This window comes from Thermobia domestica, chromosome 17 (assembly GCF_964235325.1).
Source record: "Thermobia domestica chromosome 17, izTheDome1.hap1.1, whole genome shotgun sequence".
Classification (NCBI taxonomy): domain Eukaryota; kingdom Metazoa; phylum Arthropoda; class Insecta; order Zygentoma; family Lepismatidae; genus Thermobia; species Thermobia domestica.
This window is the reverse complement of record NC_137470.1, coordinates 178,472,086-178,495,980: the sequence shown is the minus strand read 5'-3', so window position 1 is coordinate 178,495,980 and position 23,895 is coordinate 178,472,086. Positions and strand designations below refer to the sequence as shown.

General features: G+C 37.4%; 1 protein-coding gene across 1 annotated transcript in view; it reads left to right on the top strand.

Annotated features, from left to right (window-relative positions):
* The first annotated feature begins 7,428 nt into the window (after positions 1-7,428).
* Positions 7,429-23,895, top strand: part of LOC145674517 (uncharacterized) — a 48,094-nt gene continuing 31,627 nt past the window's right edge. Inside the window, exon 1 of the mRNA XM_081744672.1 lies at positions 7,429-7,568. Within this exon, the coding sequence (XP_081600798.1) occupies positions 7,548-7,568 (21 nt within the window). The 5' untranslated portion in view covers positions 7,429-7,547. The remainder of the gene's footprint in view (positions 7,569-23,895) is intronic.

Sequence of the window (23,895 nt, the reverse complement as noted above, 5' to 3'; positions counted from 1 at the left end):
GGCATAACCGTGGGACGTAAAACTCAAACATTTCATTTCATTTTTTCCGAAATCCTTGTGACTGACTGACATGGATGGGTGCAAATTCCACCAATTCTTCCATTATCATTCACTTGCCTTAATCATTCATCTCCCTTAGCCTAAAGGGCATAATCGTGGCACGTTAAACTGAAAGATTGCGACGTTTCTTAACTGGGTTGCGTAGCTAGACAGGCGATTCTGCTGCCACCTGTTGAGCATACATAACATTACTTTTTCCAACAAATTTGGGCTTGTAGGTTAGAAAATAAATTTCCTATGAGATTTCAAAGTGTGTATACATTTTCTAATATTGCGCCTGGTATTGCGCATACATTGTGTATACATTTTCTAATATGCCTGGTATTGCGCATAGATAGTACATATATCAAAAAAAGATAACATTGACCGGAACAAAGTGAAATGTTTTATATTAAATTCTGATGCGTGGTTTTCTATAAAATCGAGAAAATTAACTCTTGATGCCCCAAAACTTAGGTTATTTTCTACAGAGTTAACGTCCCTTTTCAGTATCGAAGGTAGGTAAGACGTAGGGCTATAGTTAAAGAGTGAATCCGAACCACCATACTGTGTTCAAATGTCAATGTTTTATCACGAGGAATCAAATCGGGGACTGTTAGGCTAAGGGTGACGGATGATTAAGGCAAGTGAAAAGGGTTAATAATGTCGTTTGTTGCCAATAGTAATTATGGACCTGAGAGCAATAGTCATCTTACCAATATCTACATCTCTAGATCCAGAACGTGCCTGGTTTGATCGTCCCTTGTTCGATACCCGGCCAAGTAAGTTTGTAGTGGACAACATTGTCTCTGGGTACTCCCGTTCCCTAGCACACATTTTCATTCCACCAATTATTCCATTATCATTCACTTGCCTTACTCATCCGTCTCAACTAGCCTAAAGGGCGTCTTTGGACGTTTTTTTTCTGAAATATTTTTCTACATCCATAATATAAATAAAAAAGTATTGCAAAATAGTATATATATGAACTTGTAGTTTGGCATACAAGTTGAGAGTTTTGTTGTAAAGCTACCGAATATAAATAAGCTCTATAAAAACATTTTCAGAATACAATTGAAAACTTTCAGTCTATGTTTCTCATTTTTGAAATGAAATGAAATCTTTGAGTTTTACGTCCCACGGTTATGCCGGTTAGGCTAAAGGAGACGGTGATAATGAGAGATGAGTGAAATGGTGGAATGAAGAAAGTGTGAGGAAACGGGAGTACCCCGAGAAAACCCACGAGCACGGTGTTTGTCCACCACAAAGTTCACTTGGCGGGGGCTGGGATCGAACCCGGGACCCCAAGCACCAGAGGTGAACGCTCTACCACTGAGCCACCGTGCCCCCCGAGTTTCTCATTTTTAAAACTAATTGTTTATTAGGACCACTACTGTAAGTATACTTTTTGCGCTTAATCACTGTGTATCACAGTGTGATGACATGAACAACAGACAGTCTTAACCTACATGCACGTTTGTGAACCCCGCATCTTTCAAGATCACGTTAGTGATCCTTAGCCTTGATAGGCAATGCACTGGATCTATTGATTCATTTTTGTAAATCTTTTATGGCGATTGTCACGATAATTATTTATTCTTGTTAACAAACCCTTTTGGTTATGTTTGTCTTGGGATATCACCATATTCTCATTTTAAACTATCCACATCCTTTAGGTTATGCAACTCGATCATCACTAACTACTTTATCAGCAATATCTACCATAATAATAATAATTCTTTTACACTTTTTATGCCTCCCGGCGGGGAATCGAAGCTTGGTCTCCCGTGTGACAGGCGGGAATACTAACCACTATATTACCGAGGAATTAAAATACTACTCGTTGTTAAGGCTGTCCTGTGTTCATTTCTCATATTTGTAAGGCAAGATTTTCTTTCTCCATAATCCATATTGGCATGAAAACTACAGTTTCACCTTTCTTTTTATGATATGCCTGTAACCCATAGACAAGCACCTTTTATACCACTCAACATGAATCAAAGTTCAGACAACAATACTGCTAATGCCTCCTATACAGTTTCTATCATCCCCGACATATACGACCCAAGTACACAGCAATCCGCCGAGTTGTTTTTAAATAATTTTCTCAAAATAGCTTTATTTAACAATTGACCAGATTTAAAATGCGTGTAAATATTAGAGAAATCTCTAGTTGGACCAGCTTAATCTTGGTTCTCAACCCAGAGTCCTTCCACACAACCCTGGACTACCATCCACTCTAAATTTTTAAAACATTTCGGATAAGATCAGGATCCCCGTTCTCGTTCATCAGTATTGCTCACCTCATTAGAACGTACAAATTACCTAGCTCAGTAAAGTGAAGTGGCAGCTAAACCACAATCTAACCCCGCAGACGACACAACTGCTATCGCTATTTCTGAGTTAACAAACCAGGTATCACAGCTCCATCTCCTCGTCAATACCCTTTCTAACTCCCAACCCACATCTTTGCATTTTGCGCCATATCGCTCCCGTTCTCTTGGTCCTGGCAATAGTAATTATTCCTTCAACAAAACTTTCAGACAACCTTCGCCGCAAGAAACTCACCAAAATTCTCCCTCTTTCCTCATACATTCCCATTCCACCAAACCCAGTCCAACCTCATATACACAATGCAAACCGCAGCCCCTTTCACCCCATAATTCCATTCCACCGACTATAGTACAACTTGATGTGCACACTGCAAACTGCAGCCCTCTTTTCTCCCACATTCCCACCCCACCGACCTCAGTACACCCTCCTATACACAATGTAAACTGCGGCAACACCATTGCTGTCAGTGTACTGCTTCTCCCCCTTGTCCCTCTTCTGGTAGCGGCACACATGAAATACTATCCGTGAAAAACATCATAAACCCAATCAAAAGAAACAATGCCGTTATAATAATAATAATAATAATAATAATAATAATAATAATAATAATAATAATAATAATAATAATAATAATAATAAGTCTAAACCGCAGAACGTCTATACGACACAATTTCTTCCATATACCTGTACTACTTTACCCATTTTATCACCAATAGTTTTTATTCTTGTTGTGACTGATTGTTTATAGGTTTATGTTCAGCATATGTAAACATCTACCGTTAACTACCAGATTATATTAAGTATTACTTCTCTTTTTCTAACGGTGACACGAATACTACTAACAGTGACTCACAAATACTGCTTGTAAACAGGAGCGTCATTTGGGGGAGAACAAGGGAGCAAATTCTCTCCCTGTTGAGTCGGAGAAACACATGCATTTTAATGAAAAAGAAAATGAAATCTTTCAGTTTTACGTCCCATGGTTATGCAGGCTAGGCCAAAAGAGACAGTGATGATGAGAAATGAATGAAAGTGGTGGGATGAATAAAGTAGGAAGAAGCGGAAGAACCCGACAAAACCCACGAAGATGGTGTTTGTCCACCACAAAGCCCACTTGACACAACCTGGGATCGTGAAAGGGATACAAGCATTTTAATAAATCTTATAGTAATATACTAATAGAAAAACGTAAAACACTTATGTCGTTGGATAATCTTGACCTCCCCCGCATGGCAGAATATGAAATGACACTGCTGGTCGCAAATTAGGAATTTTATGTTCAAAATATTTATATTTAATATCTGTGGCTCATCTTCCAATTCCAATACCGTAAAATACGACTATGCTGAACATTAGAAATGCAACACTAAATAAGATAAAACTATTGCAGCCGCAAGTGTGACAGGTCAAAATACAAATGTGAAATGTTTACGCTTATGGCTTTCTGCAAACTAGTGATAACCTATGAGAAGTTTTTAGCGTCAGAGTTTTTGGTACTGATGGTCTTCCAGACTGGCTAAAATGGAACAAACTGAAGGGAGTATAGATCTTGACTACCCTACTGGAGTGTGACGATCCATGGTTATCAGTTATCAAAGTTCATCAGCTGTAGCTGGGATAAGTGCCTGATGCGCGAATAATTGAACGACACGATCAACTAATGAGAGATTAAGTGAAGGGGTGAGGGCGTCGGCCAAAGAAGCAGTGGATTATCATATCCATCTAGAAAGTGTACGGTGCCATGTGTTACATTTTATTTTATGTCCGGCATTGTATTTATGGTCATTTTCGATCATTTTTGTATATTTTCTCCTCCCCCTGACCTAAAATCTACCATCAGGGTGAAAAGATAAAAGCCATTCCAGGCCCAAAACTCATCTGTATTAAAAATTTGATAGAGATTGGTTGGGTGATTCACAAGAGACACACATCACAGACATAATGACTTTCAATTTTACACATTAGAAGATTAACCAATACTATAGAATCAAAAGAGTATCACTATCAACGGTTTAACAGGTTACTTTCGTAAATATACTGTACTTTAACTAACGGTGACTGCTAACAACCCCACCCCACCATTACGCCTTTGTAGCCCTAACCCTCTTCGCTACTCCTCACTTCCATTGCTAACGCTTACCTTGGCTCGTATGCCTTCCACTAGGATCGAAATAGATCCTGTCATTCAGGCTATCAGAATAAGAGTCAATAAGGCATTACAGTTCTATTTTTGTACAGAATCCAGAATATTTATAATTATTATATGTCGGCACCCTCTATCCTGGTTCTGGTTCCTTCACACTATAGAAAGTAAGTGCGTTTTATATCGGAATATTAATTTACTACTTGCGAAACTGAAATCACAATTACACAGTTTTTGTATACGTCGTATCTCTAAACCTAATTCTAAAACTATTTATCCATTTCAGTTCTTAATTTCTAGCTTTCCATATTGCAATTTGATCCACAGGTAAAGAGAACTGGAAACCTTACCCCTGCTCTCCTCCCCAACCGGACTGAGTTACAGTACGTAGGCTAGAACCTGATTTCGGACACAAGACTGAAACATTAGGGCTCTACAAGTAGGTAACTGCACCATTAATCTGCCATGTTCAAATCCACTAACTCACATCTACACCCGTGAACGTATACAATCTATTCTTGATCTGAAGTGCTTAGAGGATAAATGTGATATGTTACATTTTCTGAAGCGTTGCATTCTGGCGGTGTATGCACGTGTTATACGTTAATCATGCTACATAACACATTATTTAGTGAGTCCTCATCTGAGTGCAGATATTTAGAAACGATAAAGGCGGTATGTTAACGGACAAAGTTATGAAAGTCAAGTTTCGCGTCATATTCAATTTGTTACATACACCTTTATCTTCTAAGCGCTTCCCCCGCCAAGTGAACTTTGTGGTGGACAAACACCGTGTGCGTGAGTTTTCTCGGGGTTCTCCTGTTTCCTCCCACTTTCTTCATTCCACCATTTCATTCATTACTCATCATCACCGACCCTTTAGGCTAACCGGCATAACCGTGGGACGTAAAACTCAAAGATTTAATTTCATTTTTTTTCTAAGCGCTTCATTTCATGGTAGACATACGCTTCCACATTCATAAATTGTACTAAACAGAGCCTTCTCCACTTGTCTAGTGGCTAGCGCGTGCATATGGTCCAGGGTTCGATTGCCGATGGAGTAGCGCACACAATTTACTTTCACAACACACTCATTCACTTTCATTAATCACCTGGAGGGGCACGGTGGCTCATTGGTAGAGTGCCTGGGGGTACTCTGGTGCGTGGGGTACCTGGTTCGATCCCCGACAAAGTAAGTTTGTTGTGTACAACATCGTGTTCGTAGATTTTCTCGTTGTAATCGCATTTCTTCCTACATCCTCGTTCCACCAATTCTTCCATCATCAATCATTTGCCTTAATCATCGTCTCCCTTAGCCTAAAAGACGAAAAATCATCGTCTCCCTTAGCCTAAAAGACAAAAAATCATCGTCTCCCTTAGCCTAAAAGACAAAAAATCGTCGTCCCCTTAGCCTAAAAGACAAAAAATCATTGTCTCCCTTAGCCTAAAAGACACAAAATCATCGTCTCCCTTAGCCTAAAAGACAAAAAATCATCGTCTCAATTAGCCTAAAAGACAAAAAAATCGTCGTCTCCCTTAGCCTAAAAACAAAAAATCATCGTCTCCCTTAGCCTAAAAGACAAAAAATAATCGTCTCCCTTAGCCTAAAAGACAAAAAATCGTGGAACGTTAAGCTAAAATAAATTCCTTCAATTTATTTCAATCCAACAGTAAATAGCGCTGTCAGCAGGGCTGGATTAATCCTTAGGAGGCCCGGGGCTAGAAAAAATATGTGACTCCTGCTGACTTCGCATAATACATTTCTGTGAAAGTACAGTACGAAAGTTAGGGGAATATGTTTCATATTTTTTGGTCATATTTTGTGGTGATGATTGTATCTTATGTTTTTTATTTAAATAGTCAGTTGAGATTTTGATCAGAAGGGAGGTCCCTGTTCACTTGAAGGCTAGGGGCTACAGTTCCCCTAAGCCTCCCTCTTAATTCGGCCCTGGCTGTCACTGTTGCTGCTTTTGTAAAAATAAAGACAAGTTAATTAAAGGCGAGAATGCCTTTAAACGCAATGTTAATTATTTAAATTTAAAAAAAAGCTCATAATAGGGTAATAAGCGAAAATTAAGAATTCTTAACAATAGGTAACACATTGAAAATGTATTGTCACATATAGTATTCGCCGGCTTGAAACCTCCTGTGTAATGACTCGGATAATACCTGGATAGTAACCTTTATTATCCTGGTATTGCACAAGAACACAAATCAACATCTGAAAATCACATCACAAGGTCAGTAGTAAACGTAAATTAGTCCCTACCATGACTACTTTTATTTTCTACTTCATTTTTAAATCTACTTAAAATGATATTGAAGTTAAAATTTCAAATACAATAGATAGTTATTTTTAAATAGTGTTTAATAACAGAAAGATTCTCTTTTGCTAATACAAGTCATCGTACTGTCCTTGACCAAGAAAGACTCTTTTATAGTGTTCAGAGTCTTCTTATATAAATTAGCCCACTGCACTAGTGGCCTCTTTGATTTTAATACCATATTAAATAAGAAAGCGAAAAATGACATATTGTGAGTATCAATTGACGTATTATGCAATGACGATAACAGATGGTTAAGTACACAATGGAAGATGAGCTGAGAACTGAACCTGTGACCTTTGTTGTTGTGAGCGTCGCTTAGCGTAACCGTTCCACAGCATTTGAATGACAATCGATGTCGCAATCTTGCAGCCTCCAAACCGGAAACGTCCTTTCATATTTAGCAGCCGTCGAAAGGGAAGGTAATGGACCGGTAACAAATATCCACAGATGACTACACTGGTCGTACCTGTCCATTCACTAAACCCAAGACCCCCTGGTGAGGTCTATGACGTGCCAAGTAGTAGTAAAGCAAAGGGAAAGTTATTCCTATTCGAAGTGGGAAGGAGGGGCAAGTCTTGTGGTGGTCAACCTGGATTACTATATAACAACCAGTGCAAGACCCAGATTTCTCCAATCACACTAAGAACAACAGTTTCGATCCTACTCCTGCAGTGAGCAAGGACATTCCATACCAGCATTCAATCATGAACACGGGGAGCCTTTTGGTTAGTAGTGTAAAATTCCTTATCAAATTACACTAGATTATTTTTTTTTTCAAACTTTTGTGTTAGAAGCAAGTGTTCCTTTTTTTAAAACTGCTTTTGTGTATCGGCTGTGACATAAGTGAAAATGGTGATTGCGGAAAGAAAGATGTGTTCTCGATCATGAATGTGTGAGAAAGTGCGTTTCGTGAATTTCGTTATGACATGCAAGTCGTGCACGCGCGCCTCTATTTCACGCATCATATCCTATATTTAAGCATTGTCATGCAAATTATCCTTTTTTTAGAGAATGGATTACGCATACTGAGACACACAACTTTATGTAAGCCGGAAGATTAAAGAAAAAAAAATTTAAAAAATCATTAGAGATTTAACAAGTAGATCAGTGATATATTTAAAATGGCAACTTACAAATCATAAACTTAATTGCTTAGAAACGAATCAATACAAATCAAATGGCTAAGTTACGTTTCACAAATTATTGAAGGCCTAAAAAGCATTCCAAAATTTCTGGCTTGTGCTAGGAAACATGCAACGAACATATTAAAACCTGAAGTGGCAATTTATGCAAATTTTGCAGAAGACATGCAAAAAGGATCATACTAAAAGAAGATACTGAACAATTGAATTTGTTTGTTACTTTCATCTCTATACACTAAAGATTTTCAGTGAAATTGCGACTAATTTTCGTTCCATGATATGACGAAAACTGTTGATATTAAAGTAAACAGCTATATTCTCAAATATTAATCTTCCTTCTACTTCCACAATGACAGTTCATTGAAGTTTAATATCCCTTTTCAGAATTGAGACCGTGTGAGACGGCGACCTACAGTTTAAGGTGAAATTAGAACCAACGCAATGCGTTCAATTTTTTTAATGATTTCTCTCTGGAAATCGAACCCAGAACCACGTAAAAAAAGACTCACAACTTAGCCACTTGATTAGGGGGTCTGCTTTTACTGTCTTCAGAAAGACAAGGTTTTAAAGTCTATCGAATGAACGTTTTTCCACGCGAAAGTAAACTATTTTTCTCCTGAAAAGTAGTCAACCCAAGAAAGACTAATGTAATTTTGGTTGTATATGCCATAGGATTAGCCTTCTCACCAATATACTGTATTTATAATCACGCGATAAACATATTTTAGTTATGTTTTGACGAAGTTACAATGTATCAGAAACTAGTGGCGTAGTAGGGGGTTTGAACCCCCTAAAATCTAACGAATAGGGAGTTTTAACCCCCTAAAATCTAATTAGTGTTATACATACTAATTACTATTGATTGAAATAATGGAAGTTGTCACTCAATTCCTCTTTACAAACATAAGTCTTGAGTCCTGATTACGTTGCTTTTGGTTTATTTTGATTTGAGCTTATCGCCGCGCTCAGCAGGTGGACGGATACCTTAACGTAAAATCCGAACTACATGAGCTCCTAATGGGATTCGTAACTCAGTGGTAGAGCATTCACCTCTGGTGCATGGGATCCTTATTTCGATTCCCAGCCAAGTAAGTTTGTGGTGGAAAACATCGTTTCCTTGGGTTTTTCGAGCTACATCGTTTCCTTGGGTTTCGTCCCATATTATCATTCCACCATTTGCTCCGTCATCATTCACTTGGCTTAATTATAATTGTCCCTGAGCCTAAAGGACTTAATCGTCTGATATAAAGAGAAAGAAACCATTTCCTTGTGTCCTGGTAGTTAATTTGCTGTTAGAAGCATGTAAATATGTTTCTGAAATGTACTAAAGAGATTTGTGCTGCATTAGGTCGAGCTTCACGGTTAGTTTGTTTTGAATTTGTTTCTCTTTTTTTTTTTCGGTAGCGTATATATATAAAATTATTCTGATTTGTTGCAAAAATTTCTCTAAAAGCAGTTTGTGAGTGTGTGGGCGTGTAGAAAGAGAAATTTTTACATGACATTAGCTAATAAAGAAATCTTGGTAACTGTTCTTTTCCACAGGCTATTGTTCCTCTCTTTATCTGTCAATGACTTGACTGTTCAAAGAACATTTCTCTCTATGAAGTAATAGTTTTCTTTGCGTTTCTATTTACTATTTAAATTTCTTCCTTAGTTCTAGTTTCTCATGCAATTCCGGAAATATATTACATTACTTGTTCTCAGTATTTTGCTTCGTACATATCTTTATTTGATTTGTGCACTTTCATGTGCTAACGTGATGAATGCTAACAAGATGAAAACAGAAACTGCATTTATTAACTACCTAAAAGTTGCCACTTAATTTCTTGAATTACCTTATTACGGTGTATATATATCTTCTTGTAGTCTTATTTAACTTGAAATTACTTTCTCGTTAGCAATTAACTATTACACCAAATGCTTGATAATAATAACAATATGATCTTTTTGGTTTTTCATCACTGCAAAAATGAAGATCTGTGGTCATTTTAACTATGTACTATCTCAACAATTGTGTTGTGTGTCTGTAAAACGGGACAACTCTTTAGTTTAAAGACATGTATGTGGGGTTTTAGTTTGTTAATAGATCACTACCACTCTTTGAAAGGTCTGTTATTTTATGGAAATATATAATTGATGTACAGTACGATTCTGTATTTTCAGTAATACATTAATTTCTCAATTTATATTTAAGTGTGTACTTCAATTTACATTTTACCTCAGCTGCGAGAGAGCACTGGTTCGATCGCCGGAAAACTAAGTTTGTGGTGGAAAACATCGTGTTTGTGGGTTTCCTAGGGGTACTCCCGTTTCGTCCCACTTTCTCATTCCACCAATTCTTCCATTATCATTCACTTGCCTTAACAATCGTCTTCCTTAGCCTAAAGATCATAATTGTGGAACGTTAAACTAAAATATAAATTGAAAAAAATGAAATATTTAAGTGTATTAATAATTTTTAAAGTTCAAAAGTCCGAATAAAATGGATTGGTAAGAAAATTACAAAGCTATGGTAGTTCAAAATTTTATACTAAATATTTTCAGCTTTCGGGAGACACAATTACTCAGTGACAGAGCGTTCATATCCTATGGATATGATTCTTGATTCGATCCACAATGAAGTTTGTGATGAACAACTATGTGTCTGCATCTATTACTGTATGTTTTCCCGTTTTATTTCACACTTTATTCTTCAATTAAGCTTTTATCATTCACCTCTCTAAAGAGTCTTCATCCCGGCGAAATTAAGATACCGCTAATTTTACAGTAAGTATGCGATATCTTCAAATAGATAAAAGATAATTGAAATATAGAACAAGAGCGTCCTAGACAATACTATTTTGCGTGAGGTACCATTATCACAAGTCACCTAGTGGCTTTCCGTTTTCAACTGTTTAGAAACGCGAAAAGAAATGCCGATTTTCAAAATGGCTCGAAATCGAAAGCAGATAAGTGAGTAGTGATAACGGTTTCTCATGTAAAATAATATTGTCTAGGGCGCACTTGTTCCACATTTCGATTATCTTTTATCTATTTGAAGATATCACATAATTACTGTAAAATTAGCGGTATTTTAATTTCGCCGGGATGAAGACTCTTAACTTGTATGGCATGAACTCGAGACGCTAAACTAAAATTCAATTTTCATTTCTAATTCTTTCAAGTTTTCTACTACTAAATATAAATTTATCATTAGGTTAGGTTACGAATTAGATTTCTGAGCTTTCGGCATCTATGATACTGTTAGCCCGTCTCGTATGAGGGATGATCTTCCCCGGCGATCACGCTATCCGACGGAAAGGAAAGAAGGAAGCGGCCTGTGACCTATATGTTAGGTACCATCCCGACATTTGTCTAGTGTGATTGAGCTTTTAAGACTAGTGTCCCCACCGGGAATTGAACCCAGGACCGCTCGCACTAATAAATTCACCATATACGGTGTAGTAACAAAGACAAACATACTTGAATCATAGACCACATACGAATAAGCACAGAAAACTGTTTTTATAACCTGTCTAATTCTATTTTCGTAGAATAAAATAGACAAACTTTAGGAATGAAACGAGAAAGCAATTATTTATATTGTAAAATATTTCAGCTAGTACCAATAACGTAGTATTAAAAGTCAGTGTATGTAGACAGTATTTATTGATAGAGCAAAATTCGAAATCACAGCTGTTGCAAATTTTTTAAAACCTAAAAGAACAAGAAAAATCGTTATAGCTGACTTAAACTTTCTGACTTGTTTCCTTAAAATTTGTTTCACCTTATATAACCATAAACCATAGCAAATATTCCTTGGCATTTTTCTAAGCTCCTCTGTTTGTTTACAGCATTTGTGTTTCCATGCTTTGCATATTAAAAATTCTTTGTTGTTTTTAATTTATTTAATTTGTGGTAGCTTAAATGCAGGAACTCTGACAAATCCATTCGTCAAAGAAGTGGAACAAGAATGCTTCTCGTTTTACGGAAAACTGTGTTATCCTATAAAAGAAAGCGAGATCAGTCAAGATTTCGATCGTCACACTTCTGGTCGAGAGAAAGAATTTGTATTAGTGAACCACTTGCATCGGTTCTATACAAAAGTTTCTCTTATTTTCTCTCTCTCTTTCTCTCTCTCTCTCTCTCTCTCTCTCTCTCTCTCCCTTTTAAAATAATATTTCCAACTGTATAGATGTTCGTTAAAAATTTAAGCATATAAATAATTGAAATAAATTAAACGTTTGGTGTGTTTCATCTATGTTTAATTATTATAACTAACTTCTCAAGCGTATTAGCTTCATTTATTGTCAGACTTTCGCTACTTTTCGGAACTGTTCTACAATTACTATGGTATAATTTTAGTTGATAGCTTATTATTACCTTCTGTTATGATATATAAAAAGTTATTATGAGAAGCAATATAGATAAAAATTATAGGGGCCACGGTGGCTCAGTGGTAGCTCTTCCCGTTAGTCTAGTGACTAGCACATGCGCCTTTAGTGTACGGGATCCCGGGTTCGATTCCCGCTGGGAGAGCCTTTGTGATTTTAGGTGTCCTCGATGTTTCTGTGTTCGTGTCTCTGTCGTTCTAGGAAATTGGAAAAGCCAGTTAAACGAGTAAATCAAGTAAAAATTAGTAATAGGTACTTCAAGTAAGTTACTGAGACACGTTCTCAGTTAACTTAAAAAAAAAAAGTGGTAGAGCGTTCACCTCTGGTGCATGACGTCCTTGGTTTGATCCCATCTCGCGCCAAGTGGGCTTTGTGGTGGACACACACCGTGTTCGTGGGTTTTCTCGGCGTTCACCTTTTTCCTCCCACTTTTCTCATTCCACCATTGCATTCATTTCTCATCATCACCGCCCCCTTTAGCCAAGCGTGGGGACATAAGCGTATGAGGACTGAAAGATTTTCAGTTAAAAATTACGTGCTGGTACAGTCACTGCCAAAGGTTCTTTCCGTTTGGTAAAATTTATTTTGGAAATAACGTTGGCATGATTGGAAAGTACAGAAAACTACATTCGTTTTAACTTACTGAAAACTGTACTCAAATTTTCCTTCCATGCGGAAGTTATTTACGAAACTTATTTCCTCAAATGGAAAGAGAAGTTTTGTCGTTGGCTGTCGTTGGTTGGATAAAGAGGAAGATATGAAATTAAGTGAAATTTGGTCATATTTTATTACTTTGTACAATCAGAAAATTGAAGAGAACGAAATTAATGATAATAATAATAATAATTAAAAACACAGTTAATATAAATTTGAGTTAGGCTCTAAATTGTAACAATATTTAATTGTTGCGCATTGAAATATAATTAATTATAATTATAATAATATATCGATTAAAATTATACCACAATAATTGTGAAATAATTCTCCAAATTAGTACAACCCAAATGATATACACAATCAGTGCGCTTGAAATATCAGTTACAATAAATAGTATACATATGAAACGCTAAACGTATAGTACTTTTCAAAAAATATAGGTATCTCCGTGAATAATATGTGGAATATTCATAAACAATGGTTTATTTATTTATTTTTTTTTTACATAATTTATTGCCATTTTATTTATTTAAGTTTTTGAACTGAAGCTAGAAACAAATCGCAGAGTAAAGCAGCTTTTATTTAAAAATAATAACTGTGTAACAGTTTCACCAACTAACTGAAGAAGCTAATATGTTCAATTAGTTGTTGAAACTATTACACATCTTTTATTTTTAAATAAACGTTGCCTCTCTCAGCAATTTGCATTTCTAGTTAAAGTTACTTATGTTAGCAAAACTAGTATGAACCAGTAAGTTTTTCAAACGTAGTATTTCCAGAAAATTAGACTCGCACACACAGAGAGTTTTCAATTTTCATCCTGGCACTTCAATAACGCAGTATTTGTCTGAAAAAAATGAAATGAAATCTTCAAATTTTACGGCCCACGGTTATGCCGGTTAGGCTAAAGAAGACGGTGATGATGAGAGATGAATGAAGTGGTGGAATGATGAAAGTGGGAGGATACGGGAGAACTCCGAGGAAACCCACGCACACGGTGTTTGTCCACCAAGAAGTTCACTTGCCGGGGGCCGGGATCGAACCAAGGGCCCCAAACACCGGAGGTGAACGCTCGTATTTGTCTGATATACCTTACCCGAAACCTGAGGAATGTCAATGTTCCCAAAAGTGGCTGAGAAGATCTGCACACTGGAACCCTATTTCCACTTCATACTGCTTTCCTTTTTGATAATTGAGTTTCAATCCAAATACTACACACAGAGATTATATTTTTAATAATTTGTCCTTAAAAGAATTGATTTTCTCAATGAGTTCTCTAAAATAATTGATCCAAGATCATGTTTTAATTATCATCGAAACCAACTAGATGATAATTTAATGCTTTACCTTTTTCGAACTTCGTTTTCCCTATAAGTTTTTATTTATAACCGTTCACATGTTACCGATCTAAATTACAACTCTGTTTATAAATTAAAAAGATTATTTTTATCTTGTACTTAGTAATTGAACAATTCACCTGTGTCATTTTTATTTTTCTTATTTTTACTAAAATCTTTTATTTTGTCAAGAACAGAGCGAAATGATGGAACAAATTTGGCCCATTTCGCTATTGTATACTGTTCCCATTTGTCCCAAAGTGTATCATAAGTTTTGTAATTGTACTAGCTAATATTTTCAAACTTGTGTTATTTTTAAAAAAAATCAGTATTATGAAATATTTATCCGTAACTTCTTGTCCCTTCCGAACATCAACAAAAAGCTTATAAGAAAATCGGACATTCCTAACAAATAGACCGATTTTCAGCACATTATTACTCTTAAAATGTGGCTTTAACTGTTATTTAAAGAAAAGAAAAAAAGATAGGATGATGTGTGTCAAAAGTCCCCTGATATAGGGTAACTGTTATTATTTGAGTTGCAACAAACCGTAAGAGGGGAAACGGTCTACAAATATGACGTTTTCAATCTAAAGTAAAGGATTTTTTTTTTTTTTTTTAATCGGACGAGCCGTTTGGGCTGTACACTCTTCGTGCGCCCAGTGTTCACTGAAAATGCAACGTTACCATTTACCTGGAGCTGGGGCAGGAAAGGACGGGACGAGACGGGACTTGACGGGAGGTGGACAAAGTTTGTAAAAGTATGGTGAATGAGGGCATGCTTGAAATGGGATCTGGCTATCGACACGTTAGCATAACACACAGTAACTTCATTCACTTATGTTGTGGGTCCAGTTAAATGGCAACGTTGCATTTTCGTTTAACATTGGGCGCATAAAGAGTGTACATCCCAAACGGCTTGTCCAATTAAAAAAAAAAATCCTTCACTTTACATTGAAAACTTCATATTTGCAGACCGTTTCCCCTCTTACATTTTGTAGTATTGCTGACAATAACAAAGTTACCCTATGTTAGGGGACTTTTGAGACACCCTCTATATCACGCCAATATAGTGTGTTTTGTTTACCTGAAGTTCAATTTGTATTTATTTCTGTGCAGGGTCGGATCCAGGATTTTCTGAGGGGGTGTATCATAACTACCAAAATAACCAGTCTGATTGAAACTCTGCAAAGTGATATGTGACAGTATTCTTTACTCTTGATACTTAAAACGGGGGAGGGTGTATTTTAAAGATTGTGGCAAGTGATATTTAAGAAAAATTGTTCTCTGTTCCTGGCTTCTGTTTTCTTCCCTACTTGACAAATGTTATATTGTTTTGTTTCGTGAATCGTTTTCCTTCAACCTTCAGAAAATATACTTAAAGTTTTGCTTTTGCAAATAACTCTCTTTCTTCTAAGCACCAAACGAAAACATGACGGCAAAAAGTTTCGGAAAGTGTTGCTATTTTCAGTGTTACCTTCTCATTTTAGATAGTGTATATTTACAACGAAAGGGGGGTGCACGTGCATCGTGCACCACCCCCTAAATCCGGCCCTGTTTCTGTGTTTATTACGCGTTTAGATATGCATTAGTTTATTCTTATCTAATGATGTACCGACTACTATGAGAACCTTAGGCTGAAGCCGAACTGTGTCGCATGGACCTGTTGAAAACAATTTACTGCGGTGTGAAAGGACCTGTTCTGTGCGAGGCGATCTACCACCAACTGCATAACCTTAAATGTCTAGAGTGGTTCGTAACCCACGTAAATAGTAAACTGCAGCCTTGATAAGAAAACGAAATAAAATATTAAATTTTACGTCCCACGATTATGCCGGTTAGGCTAAAGGACACGGTGATGATGAGAAATGAATGCAATGGTGTAATGAAGAAAGTGGGAGGAAACGGGAGTACCACGAGAAATCCCACGATCATGGTGTTTGTCCACCACAAAGCTCACTTGGCGCGAGATGGAATCTAACCAAGGACCTCACGAACCAGAGTTGAATGCTCTACAACAAATTCTACATACGGATTCTAAACAGAATGAAGCAATTACACTACATCACTTACACCAAAAATTGAATTAAAACTCTGATTACTATAAAACTATTATTCTGTATATTTTATGTCCGATTAAAAATTGAAAGAAATCCCGCTACTATTTCTTGCAAGGGGCGAGGTCTCCAAACAAATCTTAACATTATTTCAAGATGTTTAAAACTACATTTCACAATTTCTAAATTGAAGAGCGCACAGTGGATCAGTGGTAGAGTATTTAACTCTAGTGCGTGAGGTTCTTGGTTCGATCCTCGCCCAAAGTAAATTTGTGTTGGACAACATCGTGTCTGTGGATTTTCTTGGGGTACTTCCGTTTCCTCCCATCTTTCCAATGAACAAATTCTTAGATCATCATTAACTTACCTTACTCACAAGGGCGCCCATGTTGTGATTTCCAAAGGGGGGCAAGTATAAGCGACGTTTCAAAAATAGTTTCAAATTTTGCTGTAACTAATGTAAAAATCTTTTGGATTTTCGATATTCTGAAGTACAATTTCCTCTAGGGAGGGAGAGTGCCCCACCTTGCCCCCCTGATGGGCGCCCTTGCTTACTCATCGTTTCTCAGCCTCAAGGACATAATCGTGGGACGTTAAACTGAAAGATTTGCATACACAAAGTTACTATTAATTAAGAACATGTGGTTTTATTAAGATCAACGTTGGTAAATAATAATACTGTACTACAATGACATACATTAGTCTAACTAACTATCGAATCCGAACGTTCAATGCTACTTACACAAAAGTTCTTCCTTGATTTCTGTCCTTAGTCAATTCGATCCAGTTTCTACTTTCTGTTCTTATTTCTGCGAGATTCATCTTCATATTCTCGTACCATCTCTGCCTAGGTCTTCCTAATAGTCATTTTCCGATTGGATTTCCAGTTAAAACTTTGAAAGCGTTCCTACTTTCTCCCATTCTGACTACATGACCTGCCCACCTGAGCTTCCTAGATTTGATGACCCTAACAATGTTTGGTAAACGTTATAAATTATATAGTTCCTCGTTATAATGTTTCCTCCATTTCTCATTTCCATTCCTGTTGGGTTCAAATATCAGTCTCAGGATCTTGTTCTCAAACACTTTCAGTCTACGTTCTTCCCTCAAAATAAGCGACCATCTTTCGAAATCATACAGCACAACATGAATGAATATCGTTTCATGAATTCAGATGTCTTATTGGAATTAACTGTGAATTCTGAGATTATTATTATTATGAGAAACACGGTGGCTTACTCTTCATAACGAAAAACTACATAATTTATACGATTTACCAAACGTTTTTAGGGTCACCAAATCTAGGAGGCTTAGGTGGGCAGGTCATGTACCTAGGATGGAAGAAAATAGAAACGCTTTCAAAGTCTTATTTGGAAAACCAATACGAAGACGTTCATTATGTGAAGACCTAGGGGCAGATGGCAAGACAATATTAAGATGGATCTCTCAGAAATAGGAATACAAAATAGAAAATGGATCCAGTTGCCTAAGGATATAAGTCGATGCAGATCTTTTGTAAACCCTACACTGAACCTCAGGGTTCCATAAACCATAGAGTTACTTAGTTATTATTATTATTATTATTATTATTATTATTATTATTATTATTATTATTATTATTATTATTATTATTATTATTATTATTATTATTATTATTGAAGATTTGAGAATTCAATAGCTCATCTGATGTCCCAGAAGGAGTCATACAAAAAGTACAGTCATGTCCAAAATGATTGTCGCATGTGTATAAATATGTTGTTCTACGAATATAATTTGATAACGATTTCGTTCGGTATTTCTTATAATGTTATTATGTGTATAGTTGGCAGAGACATGTATGTGATAAATTTCATGTCAAAAAACAGCTGTAAATAAGAACAATATAACGAAAAAGATACTTTTCTTGTCCATTTAACAACATTTTGCAGTACTCATTCAAATTTTCGTATTTATAAAGTTTTTCCTATGAAATTTATCGCATATATACATTTCCCGATTATACACATAGTAGCAGTATTAAAAGCACCCTGCGATATCATTATACAATTATATTCACACAACAAGACAGTTATTTTAGACATGAGTGTACATACGAGCAACAATCTGAAAGAAAGGGGAGCGTGAAATAGTGTTTACGAAGAGCAAAGGGCGCCCAGATAAATAAGGAAGGGAACCATTATTTTAATATGAAACTGTTTCTTCTGCTCTCACTACATCCTACTTTAATATATTTTGTGAATATACACACAAGGAAGTGGTATTTTTGAAAGAGTACAATTAACATCTATAAATTAACTAGTTTGAAATTACTCTTCATACTAATATCATTAAACATAATTACACACTGAACTTTCCAGACGGTATCTTAACGTTCATTTGAGTAATAACGCATGTGGCGTGCATGTTAAATTCTCACAAATCTTAAACAAAATAATGAACACTTGTGAGTTTATTGTCCTTTTAAACTTTGTGGTGGACAAACACCGTGTGCGTAGGTTTCCTCGGGTTTCTCCCGTTTTCTCTCACTTTCTTCATTCTATCATTTCATCCACTACTGACCATCACCGTCTCCTTTAGTCTAACCGGCATAATCGTGGGACGTAAAACTAAAAGATTTCATTTCATTTTTTTATCCTTTTAATCATGTGCTACTTAAATAAGCATGCGGGACACGGTACCTTAGTGCTAGAGCGCTTGCCTCTGGTGTGTGGGGTCTCTGGTTCGATCATTAGCTAAGTAAGTTTGTGGTGGACAGCATCGTGTCCATGGGTTTTCTCAGGGTACTCCCGTTTTCTCCCACTCTAGCATTCCACCAATTCTTCCATTTACAGTCACTTGCCTTAGTCATCAGTATCGTTTGGCTTAAAGGGCACACTCCTGGGACGTTAAAGTGAAAGATTCCATTTCCTTTTATTTTCTAATTAATCATACAGTAAACTATAACTTTGCTAGCGTCGTTAACTAAAACTTTGATTAGAGTATACGCCGGTATTACTTGGGGCGTTCAGAAATGATTGGCACTACAATTAATTTGTTTCCACAGGAATCATTTATTGAACAAAGGATTACAGTTTATTTCAGAGGTATTCCCCGGCAATGTCTATGCACCTTTGCCACCGTTCTTTGCCTTATTTCTGTGGCAAACCATTCTTTGGGGGTATCTCCTTGCCACTGGCGGACAAATGCGTGAAATTCATCATTTTTGTTGAACTTTTTAACTCTCATGCCCTCTTTCATTGTGTCGAATAAAGCATAGTCACTAGGAGCCAGATCTGGCGAATATGGAGGATGCGGAAGTACGCTAAACTATGCACTATGGCAATTGTCTGGCGACTGACATGCGGCCGTGCATTGTCGTGTCTGCTTCCATGCTGTCTTTTCGCTGTCCACCAGCGTCCTGGCAAGTTGGAATAACTGCTGCTACAATGTGTTACCTACGGAAAGAAACAAAACCATTTAGTGGGGTTTGATAGTACTATAATCTATCTTAATGCATGCATCAACAAACATTTCAAACTGCTATTTGGCACCAGTTATAGGGGGGAGTGCCAATCATTATTGAAGGAGCTAAATAATTTCATTTTAATATGTAACATGGCTATCATTTTAAAAAAATCTTTCAGCTTAACGTTTCACCTTTATGCCTGTAAGCCTTTGGGTGACGATGATTAAGGCAATTGAATGATTATGACAGAACTGGTGGAATGATAATGTGGGAGAACACGTGATTACCCAGAGAAAACCCACGAAAATGATGTTGTCCACAACAAACTAATTTGGTCGGGAATATAACCAAAGACCCCACAGCCCAGGGGCTATCACACAGAAATAATTTTAGATTTAGAAATAAATGTTTCTTCTTGCTTGAGGATTTACACCAGTCCAGTACGACTTTGTTCAATTTAATAGGATGTATCCTTTGGTAGGCGTCTGATCTTTGGAAGGAGAAGTCTCGGTGGCTCAGTGGTAAAGCGCTTACCTCTGATACATGCTCAGTGAGCAAGCACGCCTATACTAAATCTAAGTTCGCTCTTAATTTCTCTTGATATGCTTAACGTTAGAAAATTTCTCTGTTCCTGGGTTTTCCAAGTGTAAACTTCAAGTCATGCTTGGAGTCCTGATAACTTTGACGTACACTATGTAATCAAAAGTATCCGGAAACCTGGCTGAAAATGACTTACAAGTTCGTGGTACCCTCCATCGGTACTGCTAGAATTCAATATGGTGTTGGCCCACTCTTACCCTTGATGACAGCTTCCGCTCTCGAAGGGACACTTTCAATCAGGTGCTGGAAGGTTTCTTGGGGAATGGCAGCCCATTTTTGACGTAGTGCTGAACTGAGGGGAGGTATCGATGTAGGTCGGTGAGGCCTGGCACAAAGTCGGAGTTCCAAAACATCTCAAAGGTGTTCTATATGATTGAAGTCAGGTCTCTGTGCAGGTCAGTCCACTACAGGGATGTCATGGTCATGTAACCACTCCGCCACAGGCCGTGCAGTATGAACAGGTGCTCGATCGTGTTGAAAGATGCAATCGCCATTCCCGAATTGTTGTTCAACAGTGGGAAGCAAGAAGGCGCTTAGAACATCAATGCAGGCCTGCGCTGTGAGAATGCCACGCAAAACAACAAGGGATGCAAGCCCCCTCCAAGAAAAACACGACCACGTCATAACACCACCACCTCCGAATTTTACTGTTGGCACTACATATGCTAACAGATGACGTTCATCGGGCATTCGCCATACCCACACCCTGCCATCGGATCGCCACATTGTGTACCGTGATTCGTCACTCCACACAACGTTTTTCCACTGTTCAATCGTCCTATGTTTACGCTCCTTACACCAAGCGAGGCGTCGTTTGGCATTTACCTGCGTGATGTGTGGCTTATGAGCAGCCTCTCGACCACGAAATCCAAGGTTTCTCACTTCACACCTAACGGTCATAGTACTTGGAGTGGATCCTGATGCAGTTTGGAATTCCTGTGTGATGGTCTGGATAGATGTCTGCCCATTACACTTTACGACCCTCTTCAACGGTCGGCGGTCTCTGTCAGTCAACAGACGAGGTCGGCCTGTACGCTTTTGTGCTGTTACTGTCCCTTCACGTTTCGTCTTCACTATCACATCAGTCACAGTGGAAATTTCTCTGTTTAGGAGTGTGGAAATCTGGCGTACAGACTTCTGACACCAGTGACACCCAATCACCTGACCACGTTTGAAGTCCGTGAGTTCCGCGGAGCGCCCCATTCTGCTTTCTCACGATGACTAATGACTAATGAGGTCGCTGTTAATGAGTACCTGGCAGTAGGTGGCATAACAATGCACCTAATATGAAAAACGTATGTTTTTGGAGTATCCGGATACTTTTGATCACATACTGTATGTATGTTTAGACTAGATGAAAGAATTCAGTCTGTGCAAGAATGCTTGCGTGTTAGACTTAGCCTTAGAGATTCTCCCTGTGTATGACTTTGCCAAGTGTAAATTTTAAGTCATGCTTGAAAAGAGTGTCAATTTACAGGAATTTTAGGGATAGTCGTATATTATGGATATTATTGTACAGAAATCGAGGAACTAGTACATTTGCCATAGCCTTGGTTAGGTCTGCAGCCATGCAAATGCAAACCTGTGGAAGCCTACAGACTTAGCCTTGAAGGTATGAGTAAGGCTATTAGATGTCTAGAATGCTATTAAGATGGAGGCCCCTTGTTCGATCCCCGGACAAATAAGACTATGGTGGATAACATTGTGTCCGTTTCCTTTAACATTATCATTCCACCAATTCGTCCATTATCATTCACTTGCCTTAATCATCCGTCTCCCTTAGCCTAACAGCCATACTCGTGGAGCGTTAAACTGAAAAAAAAAAATAATTTTCTCATCTTTGAATAGTTGGTTTCGTTAAGATCTAGGAATATTTAAAATTAATTTTAGAGCAGTAATTGAAGATCTAGAAGAAAACGCACTACAACATTTGCTTCATAAAAATGCACACTTTCTATTGCTATTAAGCTAACGCGAATATTTATTGTTAACCGATTTTTAACCGTAAAGTTAAAATTAACAGTAATTTCCGCTTTTTTTTCTTACTCGCAAAGATGAAGAGAAATCATCAGATAAAAAAGTTGGTCAGAAGCTATTTATGTCCTTGAACGCATTTTTTTTCCTTTTTCCTACAGACTGTAAACGGATGAACCATGAACAAGACAGGGAAGGTTCGATGTGGGTCACACACAATTAAAACGAACACAAGTCTATTTATTATGGGCTACAAAGCGCTGTAAATTTATCTACAGACGAGACCGTACAATGCACAAAAAGTACTTATTCACTGGATTTTTGTTTACGTTCCACTTACGTACAAACATTAATTACTTCGTTGGAGAGTAAGGAATTAGTTTGAATTCAAAGCAGCACTTTCAGGGTACTTTTCATTTTCGAGCGACGGTAGGAGAGCAAGAAGTATTCTAATCGTTTTAAAACAAAATTCAAGATTATATATAATGATTAGGATTGGGAATTAGAAATTAGATTTGTGGGATTTCGGCATCTACGACAATATTAGCCCATCGCGTATGCGGGAAAATGAAATGAAATAAAATATTTTAGTTTAACGTCCCACGATTATGTCATTTAGGCTAAGGGAGACGGATAACTAAGGCAAGTGAATGATAATGGAATAATTGGTGGAATAAGAAATTCGTAGGAAGCGGGAATACTCCAAGAAAACATATGGATACAGTGTTGTGTACCACAAACTTACTTGGCCGGGGATCGAACAATGGGACTCCAGGTACCAGACGTGAGAGCTGTACCACTGGGCGACTGTGCTCCCCTTTCATTGGGTTTACCCTCAGTAACGTCCTTGGAGCTCGCGTTCTCTTCTCGCGTTATTTTTTTTTCGGGTGCGTTTTCATTATTGCTCCAGCTCCTTGTTCACAGTAGGGCTGCCGCTTACTTAGGCTCGGGATCACTTCGAATCACGCTCAAATATTGATCCCTAATCCAGATGAGTATGAACGTAAACTAGGCTTGCGAGTTTGTCCACTGTGCAACATTTCTGCAACTAAAGTTAGATACAAAAAATTAGAAGTAAAGAGAAAAAAAAGTCAGATTACTCCGACCATGACTCAAGATTTTGAGGTAATACAGCAAATACCAAGACTTGAATAAACTATAAAATATTTGTTCTTGATGTGAATACTAAGGTAGTGGTGTGGTTAGGTGCGCATCCAGAAAGTTTTGTGAGGAGGGGTGCCAGCTTTGTGGGAAGGGGTTCAGTACTACAACCCATTACGTCTATGTAGTATTGAGCAGGTATTATTCTGCACCCGAAAAGACCATAAGTAATTGTAAAACACTTCCACCTATATTTTCAAAACAGAAAAAAAGATAGAACCAGATTGTTTTGTAAGAGAAAGAGCACACCTGACGTGTAATATCAAATTTTCATGCTACATTAATAATTTCCCTGCTAAAAAAAAA